Here is a 24,461-nt window from a genome sequence, read left to right on the forward strand (position 1 = left end):
CCATTTCATATTCAAAATAACTTTTAAAGTATTCTAGAAGCAAGGCAGAGACCTTTCAATTCTGCATCTTGTATCTCGTTCCTTGCTTATTTTTTTCTCTGATTTTTTTAAAGTATGTAGTCTGAAAGAGCCTGCATCTTATTTTACTCTGTTATTAGAAACAGCTCTGTAATTATTAAAAAAAGAAGAATTCACACTTGCGTAATTTGGGCACCAAAGTACAACTAACTAATTCATCTTGCTACTTTCACTTCTGATTCTTCTGCTTAAACAGCGCAAAAGTGCTTCATTATTATTTTTCAAATAAAAGCTGGCTTGTATTTCCCTTTAACTAAAACAGTTGTAAAGACATTTAAAGTTCTTGGTCCAAAAACTGGATTGCAAAGCTGTATTTTCATTTAAGTGGACCAGGTGAGAGCCAGGGTCCTGAAAGCATATCCAAACAAATAGCATTCCTTAAAGGAAGAAGCAAAAAAGCCAACTACCAAACAATTTTCCAAAACGTGATATACAGACAAAAAACGTTTCTGATGATACTGAAATCTCTCAGAAATACCCATGTGATGTGAGTAAATGACAGTGACAACAGTTTGGATACCTTATTCTCAACTTATTCAACCTTGAGATGTAAGGCTGAAAATGTCTTGCTGTTACCTGCAATGCTTTTTCCATGTCACCTGTCTCCAGTAAGTGGAGAAGGTGCTCACGGTGAAGGTTGATCAAGTCTTCTCTTGGGACAGGATACAAGTGCCCCCATTCCTCACACAACTCATAGTCCTAAAGAATAAGAGAAAACAAAAAACACTAATGAAACAAAACCAAAAAACAACCTTCTCCCCAAGTTTCTCCCAAAGTTCTGATCAGTTTCAAGAAATTCTGTAGCTTAGATTCTTCTCCCCTCATGCAAACATGAAAAATGAAAATGACAAGAGGAAAGAGATGACACCCAGTTTGCCAGTCGCAACCTGTACTGAGAATAGTTTCTCACCTCACAGTAAGCACACTGACTTTCTAGAGACACTCTTCAAGCCAAACAGATTTACAGCATTAGTGCTTATATAATAATCAAGCCTGTATTACACCAAAAGTCATACCATTAAAGTCTTCAAAGTCTTAAGAGAAAAGAGTAGGTTGTACCTCCGAATAAGAGTTACAGGATTATTAATTACATGTAAGTCTTGACATTAAGCACATACTTGTATTTGTTTCTGTAGCACAGAATTGAGTTAAAGAATCTTTCCTCTCACAGTATTAATATCTGTTGACTGCTGTTTTAAAAAGCTAGTTCAACAAATTTATCCACTCAAAGTTTAATGTGTCCACATGACAATGCCTAACCTTTGCCTTCAGAATGATATTCATGATGGTCTGAGGATCATCAGTGCAGGCTGTTTTCAGATCTTGCCAGTCATTCCACAGAGGTTCGTTTTGCAAATTCAAAATCTGAAAAAGTTTAATATTACTGTAGCACACACAAGTTTTATCTACAAAAATCAAGTCTAGGAAAACAGCTGAGCTGCTCACATCAAGAGACACTTTGCACAAAGAAGTCTAAAAGGAGATCCACGTTTATCTTTAGCCCTCTACCAGAGTAATGTAACACACTTCCACTCCAAAAAGACTATGTTATCTTTCTAAGGTGTTAACCTACAAATGGCTCTGCAAAGCAGGTTTGTAAGGGAAGGTTTGTAGAAGACTACACGACAGTTAATTATGGATGAAAGAATAAGTGTATACTGCAGATGTTGCTCGTGCTATCAAGTGAGAATCATCAGTTAGGAGAATCACCACCATACAGAGTTCAGCAGGGATTTATTCCTCCTTTACATTCCATCTGCCTTTTCAGTCTGTGCTGAATTGCAGGCCAGCTAGTCTGACTTAACTTGGGTATCTAAACTCCCCTGCAGTTAGAAGAACTGCCTGCAATACAAGTTTGCTTATTGGACCAGTCATCCTCTACACTATGCCTAGATACATCTACGCCTCTCAGGCAGACAAAATCATGAATTGCAATGGAAAACTTCCAAAAGTCCTAGCATTGAAACAGAATGGAAAAACAAGTTCTTTGTAAAAAAGTGGGATGCACAAAAGTTTATGTCTAAACTTATTTGCAGACTTGAACTCTCATAGGAGAATGGGAAAGTTATAAAGGGTGGAAGAGTATGTTAATTGGATACTACAGTACTGAAAACACATGATATGTTTTTGGAATGAAAGACTTGAAGAGATACTATGATCAAAAAGAACCAAGGGCCAAAACTTTTTTTTTTTTTTTTTTTTTTTTTTTTTTTTTTTTTTTAAGTGCAAGCCTGTTTTCTCCCTCCTGCTTGTTTCAACTTACTGGTTACTTAAGTAACGGCTTTGTACCTTTTGATAAACCTGAAGTTCTTTCTTCCTGCTCTGCAAGTTGGCTTTTAGTTCATCAGTTATGCCCAAATCAGAAATGCAATATGCTAGTATTTCCAAACAGGCATCAAGTGGCCATTTGTCCAGGCAGCGCAGGGCCAGCATACTTCTCAATGTTGCATTTTTTACTGGGAACAAGTACTGCCAACCATCCTTACCTGCAGAGAAAACAAACCACCAGATAAAACTGAGTTTTCTGTATTTTAGAAAGATTTAAAAAAAACAAAACAAAACAAACAAAAAAAACAAGACCACAATACACCCTCATCTGCACTGGATGGTACCACCAAAACAAACAATACATAGCTGAAAAGCCTATACTAGACTCATGCCAAGTATCAGGTTCTCAGGAAGCAACCAAAGTCAGTATGGGACACTTGCTATCTTTAAACTCCTAAAAGGCCTCTCTTTTCATAGGATACATCATCCATGTATGACAACAACACTGCTGTAAGAGATGTTCCATTAACAATACTGTGTCTTCTGACATATCTAGCTCTTCACATACAAGTAACACTCAAGATACATTCCAGTTCTCTTGTAATAAATAGGTTTTGTGTAAGTTTACTATCAGGATTTGCAAATTTGCAAAACAGGAACTACACCATCAGAGAAAGCAAATTTAGGATGATAGTAGGGAAGAGATCTGTTTCAGTCTTTGGATTTGCTCAAGGACTGCTACCTTAGTTTCTACCTGCTGTTTCAGGCTGTATTCTTCATATAATACAAAAAGGGCAGAAGGCAGAGGAATGCAAAGGAACACCTGACTTCATTTATCTTACCTTCAGCGGTTGCACAGCTCAGCACAACATCCTTAATGTTGTCCACCTCCTCCACATCCTGACTGTACAAATCCAAGACCTTCAGAGCTCTGACCCAATCCTTTGCAGCAAGTGCTTGTTCAAAGACTTCCATTAATACCTTAACAGCTGTGGTGGAATGCAGTCCTAGGAGAACCAAAGATACGTATGTCTTGCCAGAGAAGGCACTAGCCAAGCTGATGCCTTCCTCTTGCTGATTCTGAAGTGGCTCAAACATAGCAAGCAGGAATTTTTCCAGTATGGGGAACTCCTTCAACAATGCCTCACACTCCCTGGAAATCTGTTCCAAACCTAAGGGCACCTCCCGTCTGCCCCGAAATTCCATCCAAGATAAACTCGATTTGGTAGTTTTCTGTATATTAGATGCACTTAGACATGCCACTGTGGCTGTTAATTTTGACTGAGATTTTAGGAAGTCCAGGGAGGAGGCAGTGAGTGTGTTCTGGCTCAAGTCAGTCGCAGAGGATGGGGCCTGAGTGCAGATGTCCTCAGAGGCCATTGCAGGACTGAGGGTAGGTATTTCAACATCTGGGAGGCAGTGGCAGGCATACTGATGTACTAGGTTGCTGATGTTTGTCAGAAGTGACTTTGCCTGGCTGGTTTGCCTTGTGCTGCACAAGGACAGTGGTTCACAGCAACAGTTAACAATAATTTGCTGCACATTCAAGTTCAACTCTTCTTTAGCCAAGAGTGAAGCAAGCCTGCAGGATTGAAAACAGAACCAGCTTACCCAACACAAATAAACAGTACTTCACAATTCCAGATTTTCAGGAACATTCCAAATGCTTTGTGAGCACAAACCCCTCATAACCCTCACATGAGAAGAGCACAGATCTTATATTCACTCAGTATGAGAAAAATTATACAGCATGACATTGATAACTCACAGCTTATGTTGCCATTCCTTTAAAGAAACTGTTGAACTTACCACTCAAACATTGTCATATTTAGGTACAAGTCATACTAATAACAAATCAGACAGCCTGATTTAGTTGTTTGTGATGGAAAGACCTTAGATTACCCAGTTTTACCAGGGCAAGAGCCATGCCCAGCTGTCTTCTTGAGAAGCATTACTGGTATATTTTATTTTGCTGTTTTTTTTTTTTGTTGTTTGTTTGTTTTTTAAGCTGCAAGTCCAGTGTTCTGAACAATATTACACTCAATTAAAAAAATATACATAAAGGTTCTCTCTTCACAACAAATGGTAACTGTCAAATATGGTACAAATATGGAGTTGTAGCTGTAGAGAAAATACAGACTAAGCTCTCCCTAGACACCAACCCTTGCAGCATTAAGTGACCTACTAGCGGGAGATAGCACAAGCAGTACAGCCTCCATGTGTTAAGTAGCCAGAGAAGATTTCAATCTTAACTCAGATCCAAAATCACCTAGAGAAGTATATCTGAAAAGCACCAACCTGTCAGGTTGAACTTGTCTTTCAAACAAGAGTTGGGAGAGTAGCTGAGATGGACTCTGCTGTAACAGTATGAAAGGATTCCCCACTTTCACTTCTGCAGATAAGTCTTAAAAAAAATAAATAAAAAAAATCAGACCAAGACAGAACATTTACTACAACACAAACACATCAGCCGAATAGACTGGCCATGTCTTGTATTAGGAACATAGATTTTAAGAGCCTGAAATCTCTTGACCTAAGTTCACAAAACTTCTGAGGAGTCTCTGGATATAGACTGGTGAGTCCATGTCCTATTCATGTCAAAGTCAAAGACAGACAGGAATTCACAGAAATAAAGCTACTTCTACAAAAGCACTGAAAACCTGGCCAGTATTGCTGAAATACCATTCTATGCACTACTAAATTATGCTGAGTAACTGTTTGCTTTGTTTCAACAAAGTGCATAATCTGGGTCAGCAGTTAACAATACTGTTCTGCTTTACCCACTGCCATCAGCTACTTTTTTCTTAGCTGTTGCTGGCCTAGGTGTTAAGAAATGAAAAAGGCAGTGCAATAATAGAAGTTGAATGATCTGAACTACACAGAGGTTGTAGGCCTGTTTACAAAGGAGACATTTTTATATGGTTACTTCTTCAAGTCAGAAAGACTACACAGCCTGGCTATCTTCACTTATACTCAGGCTGTCAGACAAACCCCTTACCTAGCTCTGTATTTAGACTTCGTAACACAACAGCACTCAGTGTAGTAACATAGTCAAAGAAGATCTTCACAAAGTTTGTCTTCATGTTGCTTTCTGACATGGGCTGGAGATGTTGGTCAAGAGTTCTCAGCAGGAGCTGTGTTTGATTCCAAACTAGGTGCTTCTCCAGTTCCACAGGTTTCAGAGACGCCTGTTCCACCAAGGTGCTGAGCAAGCTCCCTTTAGAGTCTGGTTTAAAAGAAGAAACACAGATCCAAGATCCAAGTCAGTGTTAAATGCCAAAGGCAGAGGGTGGAGGGGAAGCTTGAGACAAAAAAAAAAAAAAAAAAAAAAAAGCGAGAGAAATGCTTTAACATTAATGACCATGGTTCATCTAAGTTAGAAACCTTGTATCTGGCAGCTTAAAAAAGCCTAAATATTCCTAATTGGGTGTCATTAACAAATAAGTTTATTCCAAAACACAGCTGTTGACCAGTTTCTATGCCCCAAAACATTTAGCCCTTAGAGTTTTCCTAACTTTTTGCTCATTAAACATACATCTTTAAATGTTTTATAAACACCCACATGCCATTTAGAAATTTGATGAACGCAGAGAAGATATAACAAAAGATCTCATACTATAAAACAAAGAGCTCTTTGAGAAAAGGCAGAGAAAATGCAACTCTGGAAAACTCCTTTAGAAAAGGATTACATGTTTTTTAATAGCTTTATGAAAATTGAAAGGTATATTACAATAGTTTTACAAGTTTATCTACTTTTTGTAAAAGCTAAGGAAACAGCAATAGTAATACACCCAGTTAACTATAAACTGTCAGGGCAAAAAATACTTTAAGAATTCTTTGTTACGATTGAAGAAAAATAGCACAAGTAACCTCAAATGTACTCATTTACATTTGCCTTTCTTCTCTGGCAAGCTCTGAAGACAAATGCTTGGATTATAGGAAATACAGACCAATTTTACACTTCACATTTATGAATTTAAAAATGCATATTTTTGATGTACAAGTCAAAGAGCATTACTACTAGATTTACATTTTTCAGGACGGGACAAAGCAAAAGTCTAGATCAATTTCTCAGTCTTCATGAGCACAAAGATAACTCACCCACAGAACGCTCAACGTGTGTCAGTGCTTTTAGGATTTGATCCAGATGGTGTGATAAAACAATCTCACTAGTAATGCTTTCTTCAGTCAAGGCAGGATAGCAAGCTTGAAGGAGGTCTACTATACTGCATCGAAAATAACTGCCCATTTTCTCATCTGAGATCTCTACAAAGGAGAAAGAAATACCAACTATAACAAATACGGAACTATGTTTGCACAGGAAAATGCCCACAGAACTAAAACCGTATTATAATAACATTAGTTTGCCAAATTCAGAGAGATTCAGTTTATTCAGAACCGAGGTTGAGTATTTTTGTCCCCCCTCTCCTCCCCCCCCCTTTTTTTTTTTTTTTGAAGTACTAAGCTAAGAAATGAAAAAACTTAGAACTTTCCACTGCAACAGAAGGCAAGAATTTGAAATAAGCACATTCCAACAAAACAACATAGCAGTAAAGCATACTACCTGACTTGGACTGCCCTTGAGATGTGCAGGAATAGTTGAGAATTTTACTTAATTGCTGAAGAACTGCTGGGAAACCCTTTAAGCCTTCGGAGTGCAGTAACACAAAGTCAGGTCGGTGGCCTGAAAAAGTCATGGAACAAAGACACAAAATAAAACTTTTTCCTTTTTCCATTCTTAATACAAAAAGCACAAAATGAGACTTCATTAAGACTCGTGTGTTAGCACAAACAGTATATTATACAAGGGCATTTTCTACAAAATGCAAAAGCCTACCCCGAGTTTCAAGGCTGTTAAAAAGTCTTCTTTCTGCTGTTTCCAAAAGCTGTTTGCACGTCTTCCAAAGATGGCACTGAGTACAAGCTAGGTCAAATGCTGCCATTGCTGAAGGACTGAGGTCCTCGAGGACTTCCCGGAGAGGATCAGTATGCTCCAGCTGGATGTTGTTGATCCAGAAATTTTCTTGGAGAGTAGGGGCAAGACTTCCAGCAGTCGCAAGCAATTTATCAGTAACATCTGAGATGGAATAAAATACCATACCTACAAAAGTCAGCAAAAAACACAATCACTAATTAAACAGGATATTTATCTTAGATCCTGCCATCAATAATTATTCTCCAATCCTTTAAGAAAATAATAAGTGACCTGCTTTACAAACCCTTTATTACAGAATAGATAAAACAAGCTGGGCATCAACAGTAAATTCAATCATCCTTATCTTCGCTGTCAAAGAACCACTACTTACATTTCTGAACAACTATTGCACTCATTATGACAATACCCAAATTGTTTTCTCCTGTTTTCCATTTGTGCCACATATTTTTTCAGAGGAACTCTAAAAAAGTGGTCCTTACCTGCTGCTGCTGCATTTCCAATAGCTTGCAATGTTGAACGGCCACTGCCAGATTTCCTGATGCCCCCAGTGCCATCCGATGCTTGATTCTCAATATTGTTCTCCACTCTGGCCATTTCTCGTACCGCCTCTTGGTAGCGCTCCATAAAAACCAATTCGCCATAGCAAGGTGAAGTATCAAGGTTAAACATCAAAGCCACCTTTTAAAAATAACAATAAATGTCATTACAGAGTGTCAAAAAAAAGTTTTCAAAGGTCAAAGAGCTTTAGGGATTTTTAAAGGAAATGAGGGAATAAAACAGATGCTTTATCTGAAAAATATGCACTAAAAGCAGGCTAAAATAGTCACTTTCTCTTTCCTGAAAGTGTAAAAAATTGGGCCTTAAAGACATTTTCAGCCTGTTTTTTTTTTTTTTTAAATGTTCATCTATTATTCGCTTTAAGAATGGAGTTGAATTAATTTTCATCTCCTGTATCTTTCATAATGACATTTCAATTTACTACGTTGCAAGGGAAATTTAGCAAGTTAGGCCTATGAAATAAACTATTTTAAACAAATTCTTTTTCAGCAAGGAGTATCTTCCAGAGATTTAAAGACAATAGATGAGCATAGCTGTACAAATTCCTAATAGCCAACCAACAAGAGAACGCAAACCAAGCTTGAATTTGTTATTATTAGCAGTACTGAGATTTGGAGTAACAAAACAAACAAAATGCTTCTTGATCCTTTAAGTAGGGAAAATATGAAGTGGCCTACTTGATGTCAGACAGAACTAAGGAACTGAACAGCAGCCTACTAGTCTGGTGCAATGACTGAAACTGTATCGACTGCTTCAATATTGCTATCTGAAACTCAGCAAGGTCACTGCTTTTTACAAAAGATGCAATTGCTGATACTTCAAGATATTTTTCAGAGCATCAGCCCAAAAGCCACACACAGAAAGGTAGCTGTGAGAGAATAGAGAGCTACAGATGTGCAGGTTGTCAGTTTCAAGTATCTCTGCCTATTTTCAGTACTGTGAATTTTATCCTCAAAATGTACCACCTTCAAATAAATGCATTCATCACTTCAGCTCCATTTTGGGTAAGGAATACATTTCTCATGCTCCTACTGAGCTTAAAAGTAGCAGACAGTCATGATTTTGATTCACTGATAAAAGCTTCCTCGTGTGGTTTCACATGAGTTCCTCACATTATTCATTTTGCTGAAAGACTCAGCTTGGTCAGCTCCAATCAAACATTTTCATGCTTTGAGAACATAGGCATTTTTATACAATGGGATAAAAAAACAGCATCCTTGGTACAACAGGAGTATCTTTGCTCCTTTTGATTGTTTCTTCTGCGGTAGTGACCCCTTCATTTGGAATGAAGATGCTTCAGCCTGTGCTTGCTAATGTGGAAGGAGCAGAACTTCAGTCATCATAACCGCAAATACAAATAGCAAATCAGATTTTAATTTGCACAAAATACATGCAACTCACTCACCTGATGGGCTTCCACAAAGTTTCCTCTCAAAACACAAGAAACTAATAGTGATTCTGGTGGGGAAAGCATCATAGGTATTAGTGGGTTTTGCTGCTGTGGTCTCGCCCTGCTTTCCAAATTACTTGAGCCAGACACATTACTGGTACTTCCCTCTGTAAGACAATTAATTAATCAGTATGCTAGTATGGAAAAACATTTCACCTGTTAAGAGCCAGCTAAGAGGTAAGGGCACTTCACATATATAACACGAAAATATAGGTGCAGATAAAGAGGACAACATAAACACCTTGTTCAAAATTCTCGTAAGATTTATTTCCCTGTTTGGTCAGAACCTTCAGTTTGCATCTCATGCAGATGTAACCCTTCAGCAGCTATGTAACACAGATGCAATACTAAGGCACTGGTTCAGTATTGATAAAGGAAGGAGTCTTAAGTACTGGACCTATTAATATCAAACTGGTATGCCTAAGCTTCTTTTCAGTTACATTACCACTATTCTATTAGCTTTTTTTGATGATATGCACATCACTACGTTTCATACCGTTTCCTGCAAGCCAAAAATACCAAGGAAAAAAAAAAAGTTTTCCTATTCCAGAAGAACTATACAGCATTCTAATTAGAAAAAGTCAGCCAAAAATGGGAAATTTTTCATTTCTGAAATTGAAGAGTTCTAATTCTGTCCTGCACAGAGCAGTAATTCACACTGACCAGTCAGATGAGTATTTCATCATGGCACATCAACAAGACAAAGGAGCACTACTTTTGTGGCTTAATACCTGAGGTACTGGTGCTTAGCTCGCTACTTGTACTTTCCAATGATGGACTGAAAGTTCCCTCTTTCCCATCTAAAATGGAAACAAATCAAAATCAGCACATGAAATGCACTTTGTCTAGACAAGGTGATTTAAATTTATTGCAAACAACAGATTAGGCAACTGCAAGAGATCTTGAGAAGTATCTCACATGAGATACCAGTGACGCCTATGATAAATGCAAAAACTGCTCATTTTACTAAAACACTAGGCAAGAGACTATTTTGGGGTTGCCCAGTGATGGATGACAGATACTTTAAAGCTTCTTATTTTGAAACATCTGACCCACAAACCAGACATACATTTTAAAGGCTAAATATAAAAAGCATGAGGAACCAAGCTTTCTCTTACAGCTGTCAATGAACCTTCAAGCCATGAAGGTTCCTGTGAATTTGTACCCTAGATATGATTGCAGTATGAATGAAACTATAGCAAACAGTCATTGGATATAGTGGAGGAAAGGAAGAATTGGTCCTGTTATTGCAAGGTTCTCCTCTGCCCACGTATTAAAGAATTTACTTTCTTATCTGAATTTAAAATAACATGTCTTTTAGTTGTACAGGTGAGCTTCAGGGAAGCAACCCAATCCAAGTGGAACTGGAGTAAGACACTTAAAATTAGTTAGAAAACTACAGAAAATAAATCAAATAAATTAACCTCTTTACTAATCTCTAACCTCTCTCTGCTCAAGTCTGGTTGCATTCAGCTGTAAACTCAGCAAAATGATCTGCAATTCAGAGACATTTTCTCCAAGTCACTTTTTCAACTTACCTGTTTTGTACCTTTGAGATCTGCTTCGCTTCTTAAAGCTGTTGGACCTAATTGAAGAGCTAAATCTCCGCGAAGATGCAAGCTGATGTTCTGTAAAAGAACACAAAAAAAAAAAAACAACAAAATGTTACCAAGTAACTGGACAGCCCACAAACACAGTTAACTGAAGGTGCCTATTCAAAGCCTACCTGCATTTCTGTTACTCATCACCACCTTGTATCGCCAGTGAGCTTCAGAAAGGTATTTGGAAAACTGTGACACACGACTCCCAAAGCCATCTCTGCTTGCAGAAAGGTTCAAGCACTCAACAAGCTCCAGCTCTTCACGAAGCACATTACTGGAGTCCCATGGGAGAGAACTCTGAATTTCTTCCAGATGGTTGAGGAGCAACGTGAGGAAGGCATCCATGGCTATATCATCCACTAAAAATCCAGTGACACCACTGGTGAAGTGTTTTAGATCCAGATAGCTCAGCCTAGAGGCGTCACAGCTTTTGCCGTGCAATTCTGAGTCAGGAAGATCTCGGGGATCTGAGTGGACTGTCCGAGCAGCTAACAGATGACTCTCTGACTTCTTTTCAGCCTTTATTAGGTGCTGTGGACTTTCAGAAGCAGAAGACCGCCTACTGATACCGCTTTCTACACTCACTGTACAACTCTTTTTATCAAGATCATCATCCTCTGCATAGTCCTCAGGTAGAAAATTCTCACTATGGAGGTCACTGTAAGAAACAAAAAGCAAGGAGAAGATGTTCTCCAGAACCTCCAGGCGCAGAGGAGCAGGAACGCTCTTTAAGAACTGGTGACACTTTGCAAGGTACTGAGGAAAGACTGAGGAGCAATCTGTACCTGTAAAAACAAAAATAAAGACCATTTACAACACTTCCCAGAATTCTTTCTTCCTGTCTTTGTTCTCTAAGGAAATTCTTGAAGATGCAATTGCCCAACAGCTCAAAGCCCATCATTCCTTCACACATCAAATACATACATGTTCAACATTTTATATTTTTTTAAAAGATAGTGTGCCTCCTCACTCTCAGCTGCACCAATCACCACCATGTCCAACAACATCCAAACTCAGATTACACCCATTTTAGCTGTACACAAGAACAACACACAGGTTTTGGGAAACTGATTTTCTGGGAAATCACAAACTCTTACAAAATTATCCCCACCAGAAACATCCTGTATCTAATACAATTTTCTTTCTGCATTATGTTTTAATCCAATTACTTCAAATGTTTCAGAATGCAGATCCTTGTTCTATCCATATCTATCATTACTAGAGATAACAGCACCTCACAGAAGTGCCATTACACTTGTTTGCAAAGCAGCCACAGCCCACCAAAGAGAAAGATAAGCTGTACTCTTAAGTGATGGTTCAAAACTCAGCAAATGGAGAAGCACAAGCTACTGAATCTGAGAAAGCAAGCCAATCACCTGCTGGTTCTGCAGAAGCTGTGTCTTCAGGGCTATCACCAAGAAGGCTGTGTATGCAATCTTTGCACTGGGAATGCTTATGTGAATTCACACAGAGAGCATAGATCGCATACTTCATGGCGCAAAACGCTCGAAAGAACGCCAGGTTGCGTTGCTGACTTAAGGTGTTAGGGAGTGGTGCCGCTGTGGAAGAAAATAAGGTTGGTGAGGGCATAGAAGGTTAAGAAAACAACAGAAACAGTTTGTTTGTTTTCTCCCCGCAGTTCCCACACAGCAACACTTTCCTGGACTTTATTCCCCAGTGCCACTTCCCTCCCAGCTTTTCTCTACCTCACAGTTATTTATCAATATTAAAAAATAAAAATAAAAATCTGCAAGTTTGTGTTGCAGGACTTGGCTACAGCACAGAATGATGAAAATCTGTTCATGATAAGTCTCATTAGGAGTAAGTGGTTAAGCTGCACTGCTGCCTTTACAACACAGAAGGAATCCTGTCTGGTTCCAACATGTAAGAGCTTTGTGTTCTATCACACAATAGATAAGCAGAGAGACAGTGAGACTGGCTATGACTGTGGTGAGATCAGAGTGCCACCACTTCTCAAATCTGTACTAATAAAGAGATACTGCATTTTGATTCTATCCACAATGTCTGGCCATATTTACCTCACATAACCTGCCATTGATTAAACAAAAAAGCACAGTCCCATAGTTGTCTTCGCACAGTTATGATGTGCATCTTAGAGAAGTACTACACCCGCTCCCTTCCCCTTTTTATTTTTTGGAGAAAATGAGTGTACTGTGTCATTGTCACATGCCAGAGGCACGGTGCCTTCTAATTACAGCAGACCACCAAAACTGTAAACAATGTACAAGTCACATCGTCATGCCCTTCACACGGGAACATAATATAAAGTCATATTTTCTGTTCTGCTGGCTTTAGATGAATCAAACTACCACGCATTACATTAGGGTTAGAATCCACTATCTTATTAATCCACCATTCTTATATGGGGGATAAATTGCACTTCTGCCTACTGTCAACGCAGAGGAAGCATTCACAAAGCATTTTAACTAGAGACTGATTTGATGTACTGGTAATGTCCCCATTCAAACACTGAGACTGAACAGCATTACCTAAAAAATGTTTCAGTACTGCCCTCCACAAGGCTTAAGCATGGTCTCAAATGAAAACATCATCCTGAGCTCTTCTGAAAACTACTGAACAGCCGAGACAAAGCCCTGAGCGCTCAAGCAGTTTAAAACCCATTATTCCCTAGCACTAGCAATTCTAAATAGCAGCAGTGGTGGAAACCATCATACAGACAGCAGGCAGAACTGAGAAAACACCCAAGTATGAGTCCTTCTCAGAACCCACCCGGACAGAGCAATGCAACAACGCACCACTGTTCTCCACTGTTCTGGAGCACCTGAAAACTTCTCAACATCACCGTTCTAAAAGGACTTGGGGCAGGCAAAGCCACAGGTCTGATAGACACAGGTCTATGAAAAGCAAGATGCTAGCTGGACATACTGTTAAGACACACTGGTAATTAAATGCAAATTTTATACATTTTTGCCTGCCACATGGAAAGACACAGATGCACTCCATCCAAGTCAGTGTCTGTATCTAAATCAGCCCTTTTCCTCGCAACAATACTGAAAAAATAGCCTGCAATGATAAGCACTTGCCTTTCCTATCCCAGAAATACTAACACCGTATTCTTGAATTCTATAACTCACGTTGAAATTTCTTTTGTTACTGAGACTGATCACACACAAACTAGTCTTATGCACTAATCTGGAGAACAGAGGGTCTCTGTCATGGAGTGTAGTGATAGGACACGAAGTGATGTCTTTAAACTAAAGGAGGGCAGATTTAGATTAGATGTTAGGAGGAAATCCTTCACTAAGTGCTGAGGCACTGGAACAGGTTACCAGAGAAGCTGTGGATGCCCCATCCCTGGAGGTGTTCAAGGCCAGGCTGGATGGGGCTTTGGGCAACCTGGTCTGGTGGGAGGTGTCCCTGCCCATGGCAGCAGGGTTGGAACTGGGTGGTCTTTAAGGTCCCTTCCAACCCAAACCATTCTGTGATTCTATGATCTGAAGGGTGCCTGCATACAGCTGTGAAATGGTTTCACTGCTTCAGTTTCACTACTGCAGCTAACAGATGTGTGTTAAAAGAGGAAGAAGGGAAAGAGAGAGGGGTGAGGAGAGAAAAATGTTAGCACTATCAAGTCAGAAAAATTTGAACTTCAAGATTTCAATCCTCCCTTTAAAATTCAAAATAGGTAATTTTGAAGGAAATTCTATTAAACTGTTTATAGAACTATCTGAATTTTACTGAAAAGAGAGGAAGAATTTGCCTTCCGTTCACCAGTTCCGTAAATTAAAGTGATCTGAAAAAAAGGAGAGAAACCACACTGTAGCTTATTTGCTAGTCATGCAGCCCCCAGAAGATCTGACAGGTCTGCCTCTTCCTGTTGTTGAAAGATTTTTGACAGAAAAGAATAAGCTGCAATCAAACAAGCGTACAAGAACAGCCACTTCTAAGTGAACTAACGTGCTTGGTAATCTCAAATAATTTTAGGAACCAAAATGGAACATGCGAAATGAGAGAAACAAGAAAAGAGTGATGTAAAGACAGATTGTAGTTAAGCCTTACGAATTTTAACATTAAAGTAGATTTGCTAAGATTTAATGTTAAAATGGGAAAAAAAAACACCACCATTTTGTATATTTTCAAAGTGAAGATGTTACAGTATAAGATATTGCCAGTTTCATTTGGTTATGCTTGTTGGTTTTACATTGAAGTGCACAGATAGCTGAAATCCAAAATACACTTACTGATCCAGCTAAGGGTGTTATACAATATGTAAGTGACAGCGAACAACACAGAAGATAGTTTTAGAATTAACTCAGTTTAAAGCAACAAGAGGAAGACCATTAAATACCTTTTCTAAAACAAACTGGTAGGAAGTATGAATACATTCTGAGCACGTGCGAAGTCTTGATAGAGACTTGAAAAGACTCTTTCAGAGCTCTATCCTTGCAAGATCAAAAAGAGATCTCACAACTCCTTTGGAGACGATTTAGTCTCCAAAAGAATTCTAAATTTCCACATGCTCTCTAGTTTTCTTCCACAAAAGAACTGATAAACAGTATCTTCCCTATTCACACAAGTAAGTCAAAAGAACAGACTCTTCCTGGCAGAAATACTGATACATCAAGTATGTGCTGCTCAGGGGTTTTCCTGTGTTCTCATTATCCTCCACATTTACCCTGCAACTGTTGGTCTCTAGCAGGAACTTTCTGAAGCAGCTCAATAACATCCTCTTCATTCAGTGTAAGAAGATTAGTGAGGTGATGAAGAGAGTACACTGCAGTGTGGCAATCTAGACTGTGCAAGTGTTGCAAAAGAACCTTCCTCGGGATAGTAATACTGCAAGAGAACAAACAAAGAGGTGGAACACAGATTTAGGTCTTTCAGCCATGATTCAAGATATATCCCCCCCTCTAATTCAGATTCAACAAAACTACAGCATTTAAAGTAAAACAAATAGTGTAAGTAATGCCCACAACACATTTAAAAGCTTGCAATAAGCAGTCATGAGATTATTTGCCAAAAATCACAGAAAAGAGTACAGTTTCTATTTGCATTCATAAATTGACTAATAGGCAGCTTTTGCAAGATCGTTTGGAAGAAAGTTCTTCTCTTTTACCTGTTTTGCTGTATGCACCATTCAAGAACTTCCACTTGAGACCAGAGCCCATCGCAGAAATCTTTTAGTACTGAATCATTGCACAGATCCTAAATGGAAAGACAAACAAAAGAATCCCTTTACAACAAATCCTCTTGTCAAACAGCAGTACCAAGCCTTTGTGACAGATGTGGTGTTCACAAGACTCCTTAATCTCAGGGATAACTTGCAGGTGCAGAAAGTTCCCAGTTTTATTACAAAGGCAGCAAAATCTAAGATCTATTATGAAGGAGCATCAAAATCAGCCTCCACTCCATCTACAAATCACGGAAAGGTGTCTACATCCCTTTTCAAGGTTAGCTTTCAAAAATAAAACTCATGATTTTTAAAACAGACTTTAACCTCTAGAACTAACTGCAGAACCGATGATGTACTGGGTAGCAGACACTTCTCCTTTCCAGGCGTTCTTCTACTACGATGCCTGCCTATTAAAACTAGATCCAAGACTTCCACTTTGCAGAGGCTGCTGAACAAACATTCCATGGTAACTTGCTTAAGGCAATACTAGACTAGATCTGCCCCAAGGACCCGGCAGCACAGGGCTCCCTGTCTCACCACATCTGTCACTCAAGCCACTTGCCTGTAGGCAGACATCACCTGAGCTACAACTACGTGCCCAGAGTTAGAACCAACAGCCTTCTCTGAAGAGAAAGAAGACTCCCAAATAAAGTGGATCCTTCACTCACAGCTCCTGTGATTGATCACCTTACTTTGAGAATGGCTCTGGGAAATTTCCAAGCTCCCCAGTTACTTAACATGTTAATTGTGACTAGAATTAATCACTATCCACTGAGCAAAATGACATTGATTAAACACCCCCTGGCTCTTTTTAAAATTAGTCAAAGACTGTTACTGACATTTTCTCTCTTATGTGAGCAGCGAAGGGCTGAACAGCTCACATAAGATGAACTTTCACAATCACCTGCAAAGCCATAATCCCATCATGGCTGAGGAGTAAGAAGAAAGGCAAGTGTTCAATGCCATTATCTATGCCAAGCTAACATATTAGTTTAAGTTCCCTTCTGAGAAAGATTAAAACGCTCACTGGGAACTCCCTGTTTTATATCTTTGTTTAAAGAAAAACTGTTCTTTAAACAAAAATATTCAGGTTCTCACAATTTGAGGTTGTAGCTTTTTCTTCTTGCAAACCAGAAAAATAATAATAAAAAAAAAAAAGCCAGGAACTAACAACCTAAGAAAACAAATTGTATTTACTGGATTCAGATCAGGCCATTGCCACTTGCTTTCTGCTGGCTACCTGAGTTTTGTGAAGAGTCCATAGCAATGCTTTTGCTGATTCCAAGCTTTGACAGTGAGTCCATCCTAGCAACACCAAGAGGCGGCTAAGGGGGTTGAATTCTCTCCGCAATAAGCTGCTCAGGCCTGAGAAGTCTTCTCTTTTTAGTAAAGTTAACGCTGTCACCTAGAAAACAAAACAAGAAACATTTATCTTTTCAAAATGCAGAGATTCATAATGCTTGCGTGGCAGGTTATATAAGTGAGGAGACATTTCAACATTAGTTTCACTGAAATGGTGAAGCACTGTATCTGGAACTTTCCTAAACTTGCATTTTACAAGCCATCACAATACTCTTCAGTAAAAATGAGAACAGAAAAACATAATTTCAAATGTTAACTATAAAACCAACTCACAATCCTTCACTATGTTACCATTAGGATCTTTCTATGGAACATGTCTATGCCAAGAACATTATATAAGAAACTTTACTGAGCAGGTTGTCTAGAAATGGAACTACATTTAACCTAGAAAACTTAAAGTCACATTAAAACAGTGACCACCTACCAGGATTCTATTTTTTCCATGTAGATACATTCAAAATAATTAGATAGATACATTAGGAAGATACATTCAAATAATTTAAATCATACCAGAATATCTTTTGCCAGAACTTCATGCTCTTTAAACTACTAAGTTTCACCTTGCCAACTCCTGAATATCACTGCCCCAGCTACAAGCATTAAAAAATGCAACCAAAATGCAAAGCAACCAGTTCAAGGCCACAGGGTAAATCAACAGGCACATTCACCAAAAGTGCAAGTCGAACACAGCACTTCTCAAGTCCTAAAGATCTAATCTTCAGTTGTCATGCAGATAAGCTTTCCAAAAATCACATCAAATTCTTTAAGTTCATCATACAGCTAGAAGTAGCGGAGTTATCACTAGATATCTTCTTGTTCCTAAAAGTCATTGATCCTCCTAAGTACTATCTAAATAAACACACCTCTGTGCATCACCAAGATATGGTCAATACAAGGACTGACTTCAGCTGCCACTGGGATTCCCCCTTAATGGTTTTATGGCCATACCAGAATCTGTTCCAGAAAGTGCTTGCTGCTGCTCAAGCAGTAGAAATATGCAGTCTTCCAGGAAGCAACCTCTTTGGGATCCGAGAACAAGTTCATCATGGTTCGCTCTGTATCCAGCTGCTCCGATGAACCTAAAAAACATTATCAGACTACCTTACAATGCAGAGGGGTACCTTGGAAAGAAGGTTGTTAATTTAAACTGAAAAATCCTCAGCATTTCCGTGAATATTAACAAGTTGTTATATATTAACAGTTCAGACTCCCAGATATTGTTACTGGATAATGACAAATCCAAACAAAAAAAATGTGGTAGAAAAGAAATAGGACAGATAGGAAACCGGACAGTTGTTAACCTCGTGGAAGCTTGTTCAGTGTATGGGTTGTTTGCATTAGCTCAGTTCACACTGCATTTCTTTCTCCCCTCATTCTCATGTTATCTGGATGTTGCATGAATTTTCACTTCTATGCAGAGACACTGTGCTGCTTTACAGGGCTTAGCAAGGACTCGTCCAGCACAGCAACTTCTCAGATCTGTACAAAGTACAAATTCAGCTATTCTCAGTAAGAGCAAATGTGTTCACATCTCCATTTCTCTACCCCATGAGGAAACCCTAACTGTGATTACCACCAGAAATGGCAGGCTGCCACACCACGCCAGCCTGAACTTCCCTTCAGCAATCCCTGTGAGTGAAAGGAAATTAATTGGCCTGAAGAAAAACATCCTCCAATACTGATGACTCTGAGCTGGAGCTGAACCAATAAGAATTTTACATGCAAGTGGAAAGTCAGTTTCCAGTTACAAGCAAGACCTTCAGCAGGAAAAACACTGAGCAATTAATAGGGTACAATAAGGGGTGATAAAGGAACCATTCACACAAAAAGGTAGCAAAGACCACAGAAACATAAGCACCCTGGTTTTCCTATGCCAGACCCTTGCTTTTAGACATTTCAGCATCACCTTTTGCAAGACTCTATGGCTTGTTAAGGTACCTTTTATCAAGAGAAGCGCCCAATTCCTTGACAACTTACCTGTCTAATGCCTAACCAGATCTGTTACACAAGAAGTAAAAACAAACAACAAAAAAAGGTAAAACAAACCTCTTCCTGTTGATTTTGACACCAGAAATTTTTCTCTTGTCCTTTCTATGAGAACACTGCTATATAGGTTTAACAGGCCATGGCTCTGTTTCCTCAGCATACAGCTCAGGAGCTTCTCCTCCCTCAGCGGGCTTCCCTCAGCCCAGCACACATCCAAGAGCTCCCTGAACAGGTGTCGTACTTCATCAGTCTGATGCTCCACCTCAAAAGTCACCATACTGAGAGCAGAATAAATAGTATCTACTAGTTCTCTTTGATCTACTTCTGAAACCTCAGAACTGCACTGAAGCCTCTGCAGAGATTTCAAGGAGTCGCGAAGAAATTCAACAAAGATGTTTTGTAGAGAACAATATTGTTGGAGTGAGGAGCTGCGTGTCCCTTGTTCCTCCTGGAAGAACTCCAGCAGGGCTTGTGCCCTCTGTGGAGCCCGTAATAAAAGCTTCCGGAGAGCTGAAACAACATCCAAACTGAATCTGTGAGAACAGCCATCTCTCCTTTTCCTGTCAGCAGTGTGCTTGTTCAGGGTGCATTCAAATGCTTCAAACAGCTCCTGGCAGAGAAAGAAAAGAATATACCTTTCAGACTTCATAAGTGATATTATTATTTTCTACAAATAGAAGAAACACGAAAGCCAGAAGTTAAATCAATCTGGAAACATCAAATTACCTAGGAAAACCATTAAATACGGTCTACCTTGTCCAGTATACCTCATAGATGACTGGATATTCCAGAATACACAACAAAATGTGAGGAATCCTATAACATACGTCATATTAATATCCAACATCATATTAAGACAGCTCCACAGTTAGAAACTTTCCTGATTTTCTGCCCTACACTTCCTTTTGATATTAATCTATTTTTGCATGTTTCAATGTGGTTCTCAAGTAGAGCAGTCTGTAAGTAACAATAATGGAAAAATGGCTTCTGGATCTCAGTGGTACCAACCAGCAAACAGTATCACTAAAAACAGTACAGCACTCAAAACCTTCCAGGGAGAGGGTGGGAAGGTGCAGAGGTGATGAAATCCAGTATTTTAGGAGAAGGAAAAAAGCAAATAGACATACATTTCAAAGGTGCTTGCTGACTATGGTTTCTTTTGGCTCACAGTGGGCTTTGTGATTACTGACATCTATAGATGTCAGACTGTGACAAGTAGCTGGCATCGGTACTGAAGTGTGTTAGACAGACCAAGAAGAAAAGCTTGTTCCTTGCCTGTCAACAGCCTCCTCTTTAACCAGAGAAATCATTTTCAGATACACTGGATTAAGTTAAAACAGGGAGTTGAATTACAGTCTCTTTCAGTAGCCTAGAAGATTAATAACACATTCATATCTCATGGAAAGAAGGCCACTGAAAGCATCGCCTTTGATTCCCCAAACTGACCGTTTGGCATTCTGCATATCTAGTGAGAAGGGCTCGCAAAGCAGCTCACCTTTAGGACTTCCTCAGAGACATCTTTCTGCAATTCTTCCAAGAACAATAAAAATTCAGTTTCTCTCCGAAGAGTAACTGGAACAGTTTTCTGAAACAACATAAAAGAATGGGCAAAATGTTAACCAGTGTAACTTTTATGTGTTTGTGTTATTATAGCTGAATCTTAGCTATTGCATCAACTTTTTGAGGCAGACAAATCTCTCTCTGAAGGTATCTAATTCTCATTTGAAGACCATTGCACATCTAGAATCTGCTGCTGCAACACTGGATTCCATAGAAATCAGAGACAAACATAACTTTGGAAACAGAGAAAAATGACAGTTCTGCAGGAATTACAATCCCATCAATTAAAGACAACTTTCACTAAAACAGAGAAGAAAAAGTGCAAGTCTAAGTAGTGACAAAGACGAATGAATTAAAAATAAAATAAAATGACTATACGACCCAGTGTACCAATTTTAAAAATAATCTAGGAAAAAAGACTCTCTCTTTTACTAGTGAAGCAGGTCACACCAGTCATTCTGAAAACAGCAATAGAGCAAGCACAAGTTATACTCCTTCAGCCTCTAAAGCTTATAAAGAATTGTCTGATGCCTGAACTACTTCATTATTATGGTAAGAAAGGTGCTACAAAAATGCAGAAGTTGATAAACTCGTGCTTTCCAATTACAGAAATGCTCGATTATAAAGAAGCTACTTCTATTACCTAAAAAAAATAAAAACTAAGAAAAAAATCCCTACTTTTTCTCCAGCATGCACAAGAGAAAGCAACTTTCAAAAGATTAACAGTTGTTTCTTGACAAGTTTGTTAAAATGATGGACATCTCCAGCTACCCTGAGAACTTAGTTCCGTGAACATCAGGAAAACTAAGCAAATATTTCACACTTGGAAATCAGCTACAGCCAACTTTTGTACCTGATTCCTTGCAAGCCATTTTTCCAACACAAGAAGCCAAAGCCATGCCGTTCTCCAGGGGCTGCAATTCTGTCCACATCTACAAAAGCAATAAGCACACATATTGGATTACACAACATTCTGCCCATCTCTTAGATCCTGGAAAACACTGTCAGAGCTTATTTGGATTTATGTATTTCTTTGTGCATGGTAAAAAAAAAAAAAAAAAAAAAGACTATCTTTGAAGAAAAGTCATACAAGATAAGAACAGAGAAAACATAATATTTGTACTACTTATACATTAACTTAATGATTTCTGCTGTGCAAATAAATGCTTTTGGATCTGTGAAATACCAACAACTATTGCCACAGGTCTTTCCTTCAAAACACTGAAATTTATCTGTGGTCTAAAGTTCAGTCTGTAGAGACCTCTTCAGCACTTCAGCAGATTTCTCTGCAATCTGACTGCTTGCCAAACTCTTATTTCCTGTTCTGTCTAGTTCTATCCCCCAAATTGAAACAAATTTACATCACAGCAACACAAGTGTAGCTCTTTTGTCCAAATTAAAATTAACCTATTGTACTAATCCACCAATCAAACAAACAAAAAAAAACCACTTCTAATTTCCCTATGCCTTTTGTGTGCTCCCATTCTTACACACATATTCCAAAACCTAAACTGTCCAGGAACACATTCAGTATTATGAAAGGAACTAGGAAAAAGCAGAAGACAGTTCATTGGCCTTTAAAAATCTCAGCAGTGCTAACTAATGCCTTTAGATGCATTAGTCCAACTACGAAGGACAAAAAGAAACAAATATGTTTATGTCTCACATGATCATCCTCTAGACTGCCCTAAGTCCTGGAATCTTTGCCAGTGTTGCACAAATCTACATGTGAGATGTGATCATCTACTTGGAGAGGGGGAGCAGCACTGAGCTTTAACCTTCCCCTTGAACGCCAGTGTTCCCTGGAGTGCTGGAAAGCCACCCTTCAGATGCAACTACTGAAGGGCAGAAATCAAAAATAACCATGCTCAAGCAAAACTAAATGCTGTTTCAAAATCCCAGGCAAGGGGAGTAAGAAATTAATAGCATAACCTGAATTTTTTAGTTCGAATTTTTAGAGACTGGGAGGTCTTTCAAGAACTGGAAACATGAGGGTATTTTAAATAATTACAGTGCTGATCTTGGTGGTTCATTTCTAAATCAACTGAAGCCCAGCATCACAGGAGTATAATTTCAGATGTTCCTTCCTATCCTTCAGTACAATCCGACAGAGTCAGTTCTGAAGAGCTCTCAGGTAGTTTTTAGCTTCAAGCTCTTATCACCTCGCTATCTCAGTACCTCAGCAGGCTGAGCAGCCTGCCCAGTGTCCGGGCTGCGCTCAGGTGTCCCTACCCAGGCGCACCCGGCACACAAACCACTGACATTCCCCGCATCCCACCGGCCTCCCACAGCCCCCCTAGCTACCTGCTGCTCCCCAGCTCCCACGACCCCCAGACGGAGCCCCCGGCTCACCTGACGGCCGCGGGACAGGCCACGAGCGCCCGCAGCACCGCCTCCACCTGCTGGGGGCCGCCGGCGGGGCAGCGGCAGAGCTGGGGCAGGCAGGCCTGGGCGAGCCCCCAGCCGCCCCGCCGCACGCAGCGGCAGAAAAACCCCAGCAGCCGCTCCTGGGACGCCGCCTCCTCGCGGCCGAAGGGATGCATCTCCCCCGCGGCCGCGGCACCTGGGCGGGAGACACACGGCGGAGAGGAGCCGTGAGGAGCGGAGCCCGCCCCGCATCGCCTCACCCACCCCATCCCACCCCAAACGTCCCCTTCACGCCGAGCGGGCAGCCGGGGCTTCCCCGCCGCCTCCCAGGCTGACGAGGCAGGGAGCGGGGCGGCCCGGCAGCGAGAGGCCGCCCGCCTCACCTGGAGGCGCCGGAGGACGCGGCCCCCGCCGGGCTCTACCGCAGCGCGGCCCCGCTCCCGCCCGCCCCGGCCCTCGCCGCCGCCATCTTGGGCGCCGCCTCAGCTGGCCGCGCCGCCGGGCGGGCGGGCGCGCGCCCATTGGCCGGGCCGGGGCGGAATGTAAATAAGCCGCCATCTTTCTTTGGGGAGCCTGACGCCGCCGGGAGGGTCCGGGCAGCGCGGGCCACGCCCCCTCCCGTGACCACGCCCACACGCCCGCCTCTCGTGTTGCTCCGGCCGCTCGTGGCTCTGATTGGCTGCCGCGCGAAGCTCCGCCCCCCTCCTGAGCGCGGGCTCCTGACGGGCAGCGCTGAGGGGATGGGGGGGGTCTGGGCGCGCTCTGTGCCTGTGTGTATCGTGTACACCTGCACGCGGTATTTACGGCTGTATGCACACAAATATGAGAGAGAGGTATACTTACAGGGGGGTATATATATATACAGAGCGTAAATACTGCAATTTGTCTTCATAAGCACATCACAGAGTCCCAGAATATACATGTAAACATAGATATGATTTGATACCATTTCTGTCCTCTCTCAAAGGGCTGAATACATAGCATATACCCCTATGCAAAGAGAATGGGAGAGAGAGGTATACATGCAGAGGTATATTCACACACGTGTGTATATATATATTTACCCCTTGAGTATGTTTATACACTTACACGTATATCCCACTTTCTATACAGGTGATATGTCATATATATATATACATCCCT

General features: G+C 40.3%; 1 protein-coding gene across 4 annotated transcripts in view; it reads right to left on the reverse strand.

The window, feature by feature from the left end:
• The window catches only part of ZFYVE26 (zinc finger FYVE-type containing 26), a 44,649-nt gene extending 20,765 nt beyond the window's left edge, over positions 1 to 23,884 (reverse strand). For all 4 annotated transcript variants that reach the window (XM_068684189.1, XM_068684188.1, XM_068684187.1 and 1 more), the window contains exons 1-24: positions 23,702 to 23,884; positions 23,304 to 23,514; positions 21,805 to 21,883; positions 20,887 to 20,976; positions 19,452 to 20,001; positions 18,354 to 18,484; positions 17,284 to 17,448; positions 15,987 to 16,075; positions 15,546 to 15,706; positions 12,268 to 12,450; positions 11,017 to 11,676; positions 10,829 to 10,918; positions 10,022 to 10,090; positions 9,246 to 9,397; positions 7,762 to 7,960; positions 7,184 to 7,447; positions 6,911 to 7,030; positions 6,448 to 6,612; positions 5,345 to 5,572; positions 4,645 to 4,750; positions 3,189 to 3,928; positions 2,368 to 2,564; positions 1,339 to 1,443; positions 655 to 777 (exon numbers count right to left, since the gene is read on the reverse strand). In XM_068684189.1, coding sequence (XP_068540290.1) covers positions 655 to 777; positions 1,339 to 1,443; positions 2,368 to 2,564; positions 3,189 to 3,928; positions 4,645 to 4,750; positions 5,345 to 5,572; positions 6,448 to 6,612; positions 6,911 to 7,030; positions 7,184 to 7,447; positions 7,762 to 7,960; positions 9,246 to 9,397; positions 10,022 to 10,090; positions 10,829 to 10,918; positions 11,017 to 11,676; positions 12,268 to 12,450; positions 15,546 to 15,706; positions 15,987 to 16,075; positions 17,284 to 17,448; positions 18,354 to 18,484; positions 19,452 to 20,001; positions 20,887 to 20,976; positions 21,805 to 21,883; positions 23,304 to 23,514; positions 23,702 to 23,876 — 5,052 coding nt within the window. In that variant the 5' untranslated portion in view covers positions 23,877 to 23,884. The remainder of the gene's footprint in view (positions 1 to 654; positions 778 to 1,338; positions 1,444 to 2,367; positions 2,565 to 3,188; positions 3,929 to 4,644; positions 4,751 to 5,344; positions 5,573 to 6,447; positions 6,613 to 6,910; positions 7,031 to 7,183; positions 7,448 to 7,761; positions 7,961 to 9,245; positions 9,398 to 10,021; positions 10,091 to 10,828; positions 10,919 to 11,016; positions 11,677 to 12,267; positions 12,451 to 15,545; positions 15,707 to 15,986; positions 16,076 to 17,283; positions 17,449 to 18,353; positions 18,485 to 19,451; positions 20,002 to 20,886; positions 20,977 to 21,804; positions 21,884 to 23,303; positions 23,515 to 23,701) is intronic.
• Between the last annotated feature and the right edge of the window lie 577 nt (positions 23,885 to 24,461).

This window comes from Anas acuta, chromosome 5 (genome assembly GCF_963932015.1).
Source record: "Anas acuta chromosome 5, bAnaAcu1.1, whole genome shotgun sequence".
In the NCBI taxonomy this organism is placed as follows: Eukaryota; Metazoa; Chordata; class Aves; order Anseriformes; family Anatidae; genus Anas; species Anas acuta.